The 6,175-nt window shown below is 41.2% G+C and overlaps 1 protein-coding gene across 1 annotated transcript in view; it reads right to left on the reverse strand.

Moving 5' to 3' along the window:
- The window catches only part of prdm1b (PR domain containing 1b, with ZNF domain), a 17,340-nt gene extending 13,897 nt beyond the window's left edge, over positions 1-3,443 (reverse strand). Inside the window, exon 1 of the mRNA XM_008300303.1 lies at positions 3,273-3,443. Within this exon, the coding sequence (XP_008298525.1) occupies positions 3,273-3,443 (171 nt within the window). The remainder of the gene's footprint in view (positions 1-3,272) is intronic.
- Positions 3,444-6,175: the final 2,732 nt, after the last annotated feature.

Consider the following 6,175-nt stretch of genomic DNA (forward strand, 5'->3'; position numbering starts at 1 on the left):
ATATAATAGCTTAAATAACTATATAATGTTAAAAAAATCATTAAATTACTGAGAATGAAAACAGGCCTCAGTATTTTGAGGAAATTATATATATATAATTCCCTTTAAAGATTATTTTAAACATTCTTTAAAGTATTTTATTTTTTATTATAAGAAAAAAACATTTAAAATGTTTTAAATATACACATTTCTTTTTAATTCTTAAGTATTTTAAGGATAACTTTTCTTTTAATTTTTGTTTTATTACAAAAACTATGTATATATATATAGATTTTATTAATTTAAAAACAATTTGTGGTGTATATTGCATAAAATATGTAAAATGTGTATTTGGAAGAATTCAGTCAAACTTAGATTTGAATGAACTCATGTTCTGGTTCAGCTGCTTGAATCTTGAATTAAAACCACGTCTTTAATGATCAGCAGCATAAACACAGAGTTTTAAAACCGATTACTCATAAAATGAAGTTAATCCGAGTCGTATCTGAACGTTACTTAAAGGGAATTACTGAAGAGTTATGAGCTTAATTCTTATTATTGTGAGTTAAAACAAAATATAGCCACTCGGGTGTTTAGTAGGTCGACTTCAAGGTTTCATTCAGTTAACCTGATTGTTGAAGCTGATGCATCAGTAAAATAACGTCTACGTCAGTGACTTCACCCCGTACATCCAGCTGTGGGAGAAATTCCTCCCTGATGACATAAAAGTGCCTCCTTATACGTACGAGTTCATCGTCTCTACGAAGGGAAACCACTGAATGGACCAGAGCGGGTCCATCCAGATCACTGGGTCTGTTTTCATGCCTCTCAGCTGATCGACCTTAATCGTCTGCCAGCAGAGTTCAGGGGTCAGCTCAGACGTTAGCAGAAAGACGTGGCGGCTGGTAAACAAGAGGCTTTATCACACTTTTACCATCAGCTCGCATCGGCGGCGGCGGAGGAGGAACAGATGAGAGTGTGAGAGCTGCAGAAGGAGAAGTTGGCAGAAAGAGGAAGAGCTCCGGACCGCAAGCCTTGACAGAGCAGCTTCCCTTCAGCGATCTCTCTTTCTCTGCAGGACCAGCTTCCCTCCTGAGCCTTTCTTCTTGGAGCTTCATCGACACGTCTGGGCAGGTCTGAGCAGTCAGCTGATAGCAGAGGCGCTGACTCACCTGAGAGCGCTCTAACAAGCGAGGTTCGCATCGGCCCGTTTGGGTTCAGACCAGTGACGTCCTGCTCAGCCAGTCAGCTGCAGCTCTGCACTTTCTTTTCTCTTTTAAGGAACATCTGGTTTCTCAGTCTTGCTGTTGCTGCACAGCGGCTGCATTTCACTTCCCATCGTGTACAAGCATCTGACAAATAAGACGTCTGAATCCTTAGAACCACACAACACGAGCTTCAAGCTGGTTTCCCATAAAACCAGTGAATCAAAGCAGTGGTTCCTTGTTATTTAAAGGGAATATTTAACTTTCTACCCTCATAAAACAAAGGAGGAGGAGATCTGACCTCCAGGTGGAGAATAATTGGGTTGCCTCAACTTAAATTTAGTTTTTTAACTAAACTAATGAAGACATTTCAGTTTAAATTACACACAAAATTAAGTTGATGCAAGTTTAGTTTGTCAAAAACTCACCAGAATGACCTCGCAGTGAAGATAAATTAAGTTAGCGAGCTAATTATATTAAGTTAAATCAACTCAAGTAATTTAAGTTAATTCAACTAACGCAGAAATTTAGGTTTAAATGACACAAAATATGAAGTTGATGCAACAGTACAATGTCCAGAACTTGTCAAAATGACCTCAACATGAAGAAAAATTAAGTTATCAAGCCAACTTTATTAAGTTACCTCAACTAAATTTTTTTTTTACATTAAATATTACAGAAAATTAAGTTTAAATGACACAAAATATGAAGTTGATGCAACGCTACTACGTCAAAAACCAAGACAATGTTTAAAATGTAAACTGTTTATCCATGTTTTTATCTTGTAGCATGTGATGAGCTTTATTAAACACTGTCCACTGCAGCAGCAGTTTGATCATAAATTACAGTTTTTATTGTTTAAATCAGATAAAAATATGATTTTCTTTTAGATTTTTACAGTTTTCGAACTTATTTTTTCTGAAACTTTCACTTTCTTCTACAGATTTGTTCTTTACAGCGTTTATCTGACTCGTTTTATCGTTTTGAATCCTACCATAAAAGACTTCTGCTCTCACTGCTTTGCATTAAGATTTATTTAGTTTACACAAAATCTGAAGTTTGTGAGTCACAGCTCGTCGATGCGTTTCCTAGTTCCTATGTTGCAGCGTTGCCTTCGGTTAGCGGGAACTCGGAGCGTCTTTCTGCAGCGCTCGGCTGTAAACGGCCAATAAAACGGGAGGAGGACGGTTTATTGGTGCTGCAGGTCCTCGGCGGGCCTCGGCCTGGACGCGTGAGGTGAAACGTGGACGCTCAGGTGAAGGCGGCCGCTGACCTCAAGCTGCCGCTGACCTCGTGTCCACTGGCCCACATTGGTCCTCCTGAGTCAGCGCTCCTTTTGTCCTGGATGCAGATGGTCCGACAGACTGTTGCGTAACTCGACTCACGCTCAGGATCGGAAAACTGTCGCTGCTGCAGCTTTTAGACACGTTTGTTCCTGCGTCGGTCGCGTGTTCATGTTGAGTTTGTGTTTGTTTGTCCCACGTTGAAACAACCGCAGATACCTCGTTTAGTTTTGTATTAACTCAGACTTAACATGTTTTAACGATAATATTCAGAACAATTCAGATATTTAAATCAGCAGCAAGTTGTATTTATGAGCTCTTTGGCAGAAGAATAATGCATACAAAGAATTTTAAAAAAGGTAAATAATTTCTTTTTTTATAATCATGTTTTACAGATTTTCCTCGTTTTGCTAAATTACAGCTAATATCTAGTAAAACTACAGATTTTATTCTTTTTGAATCCACGTGTTAGCTGCTTGAAATTAGGCTCAAACTGTAAATAATCGATTTTTTAAAAGGAATTTGTTCCTTTACGATAATATCCTGATTTTACAGATATCTGCAGTTCTTTTTACTTTTTACAACATTAAAATATTTAATTTTTGTTAACGTATTTTTTTTTCTTGCAGACTTGCTCCACTCATGTCCTCCTCCTGCAGCACTGCTTTCTCTTTTTTAATCTTTATCCTTCTTTACCTACTCATCAGTGGTTTCATTAACTTTTGCGTACAGATACGGAGACAAATCCCTCGTGTTGGCAGTCAAACATCTCCAGGTTCTGGTTCCAGACCGGACTCGCTCTTACCTCGTTGTCTGTGCCGTACTCGAAGGTGAGGTTCCTGGGGATGGAGGTCATGGCTCTGGGCAGGCTGAAGCTGGGGTCCGACACCTGATCCGGCACGATGTAGGTGCAGTTCAGGGCGAAGTCCAGCTCCCTCCAGGTGCTCATGTCTCCAGGTGAGTTATCCAGCTTCATTCTTCTGGTCCACAGAACTGTCTGCTTTTGGTTTGGGTTGCTTTGGTTTAGAAGTCCTTTGGTTTGGTTTGGGGTAGATCCCTGGTCTCAGGTCCGCTGGTTGAAGCTCAGGATCTGGAAGAGGAAGGAGAACGTAAAGGTGAGGACCAGTCAGGAGGTGGAGGATCTCTACATCAGCTCCACAGGCTTCCTACACTCCCTCATTCATCATCAGCTGCTTCCATTCATGAGCGGCTCATTGACGCCGTCTCTTGGCTGCATCCCAACATTCAGGTCAACCGGTCACCTCCGTCCGCCCGACTCGTCCACAGCGACCCGGATAAAACCCGACTCACCGTCACACTCGTCTGGTGGCTCCTCATGTCTCTGGTCGAGTCACCCCCGTTTCTCTGTCTCTGAGGCTTCTTCAGCTCTAGATTAGATCCTCTGATCAAGCCGCCGCAAACTCGCGGGGCAGCAGCGCGCCGAGCGTTTTTAGCTCAACGCGCCGGCCAATCAGAGGCTGCCGTGGTCACGTGACCCGGCCCATCTGACACACAACTGTTGGCTTCGCACAACAACACCGGTGACGTGTTATGAATGCTCACACACACACACACACACACACACACACACAAAGAAGACGTCTTAATGAATGAATAAAGGAGCAGCAGATGGTCGGCCTGGTGCCACTGAAAAACACACTCGGAGACTTTTGCTTGGTTTGGCACTTAATGAGCAATCTGCTGCCACTGTATCTCCTTGACCTACATCCAACTGTGGAGCATCTTCAGCCCCCCGGACCCCCGCCGCTCCAGCCCAGCACACAGCAGCACAGCTTCACGTGTGATGTTGGTCCAAAGACCCTGAAGTGCGAGGTTAGAACCCTTCCGGGTCGGCGTCGCGTGCTCTGCAGATGTAGGGCAGGTCACAGGAAACGGACTTAGACACCTGTCTGCCGCTTTACTTTCAGACTCGCCGTCTGACACGAAGTCTAAATCACCTGAAGCTCTGCAGAAAGAAAGCAGGACAGGAGAGAGCAGCGGCATATGGAGGACGAGCTATATGTGGCCGACGGGGAGAAACCTCGTTCATCTCACTATTTATAAAACGTCTCTCAGGTTATTTAAGCATCAGACTGTGAGGAGACGAATTAGTTGATTTGTTTCTGCAGGCGCGCTGCTCGTCTTCACATTCGTTCATCAGATATTTAATAAACTGCTGAACAAGTCAAAATTACAAATGCACAACTAAAGAAGCTGGCTCCTAAACGGTGCACTGCTGTTGTGGTTTAATTTGGCAAAAGTATAAAAAAATAATAATAATAAAATAATTTAAAAAATCAATTAATCTACCAAAAGAAAGAAAGAAAGAAAATTTAAAAATTAAAATTAAATTCCATCAAATGAAATTAGACTATGTTTAAAAATAAAATATTAAATTGATTAATCGACTCCACAAACAAATAAATATTAAATAAAAATAAATAGATCGATAAATAAATCAAATTTAGAAATTTAAAAAATTACATATAATTAGATTAAAATTTCACAAAAAACTCAAACATCTAAAGAATAAAATATCTAGAAAATTAATTAGATTTACATAAATAAAAAATGTAATTAAATTGAACATACAAAGAATAAAGTGTGCACTTTTACATTCTGAAAATGTATTTATTTATACATAATTAAATTAATAAATTAAAAACATCTAAAGAATACAATATCTAGAAAATTAATTATATATACATAAATAGAAAAAAATTAATTTGAACATACAAAGAATAAAATGTGCACATTTACAATCTGAAAAGTTATTTATTTATACATAAATAATAAAATTAAATTAATAATTCCACAAATAAATTGAATAAAGGATGAATGAAAAGTGTTTTTGTGCACGTTGTAAAAAACTTTCCGTACATTTTATTCCCCACGTCTATAAATACGCGCTGCCTTTATTTTAAGCTGTGAGTGCCGTTCCTGGTGAAGCAGTAAATTGGCTGCCATATGGCCCGGCTGCCCTGCGAGTGCAGCTTTAGTGTCGGTGTGGCGTCGGGGGGTTTGTGTCGTGGATGTTTGTGTGTGAGGTGCAGGCGGCGGGGAGGGCGGCGCAGGAGGATTTAGGCTCTTTCACTGGGCTAATTTCTCTAATTTGCAGACAGTCTGGGCTCAGGCTCAGAGGCTAAACTCAGCACGACTCGCTGGACTCACATCCGGGACGGTTCAGACAGACCGGGAGGGAAACCCTTCGGAGGGAAGTGGGTCTGCAGCGAGGAGAGGGAGGATCAGGGCGAGAAGACGGGAGGTCAGCGGCGCCGAAGCCGTCTGAGATTCAGATAAAAAGCAGCGACCTGGTAAAGCTGTGGCGTAACAGTCTGTCTGAGGGGACACCTGTCGACAGGTAATGGAGCTGCTGCTGTCACAGAGCAGAGAAAGCAGCCGCCTGCTACAAATAGCTGCTGATCGACACCTACAGCGAAGGGTTAACCCTCTCAGCAGCAGCTTCTGGTGTTTTCATTTACTGCCCCTCTCAGTTTTCTCTGCAACATCAACTCCTGCAGCTCCAATAAAACAGAAGAACCAAGACGAGAAGATAACACAGCTATGAATCAGAAGGTTCTGACTGTTTGTCTCCAGGCGACACCAGAACGGAGAAGAAAATGATGACTCAGCATGGTGTAGATGTTCAACCACAGTCACAACATTTATTCAGAAAGATGTTCCTCCATCATGTAGAAAGATTATTTT

The sequence above is a fragment of the Stegastes partitus genome, unplaced genomic scaffold, assembly GCF_000690725.1.
Source record: "Stegastes partitus isolate 25-593 unplaced genomic scaffold, Stegastes_partitus-1.0.2 Scaffold1523, whole genome shotgun sequence".
Taxonomy (NCBI): domain Eukaryota; kingdom Metazoa; phylum Chordata; class Actinopteri; family Pomacentridae; genus Stegastes; species Stegastes partitus.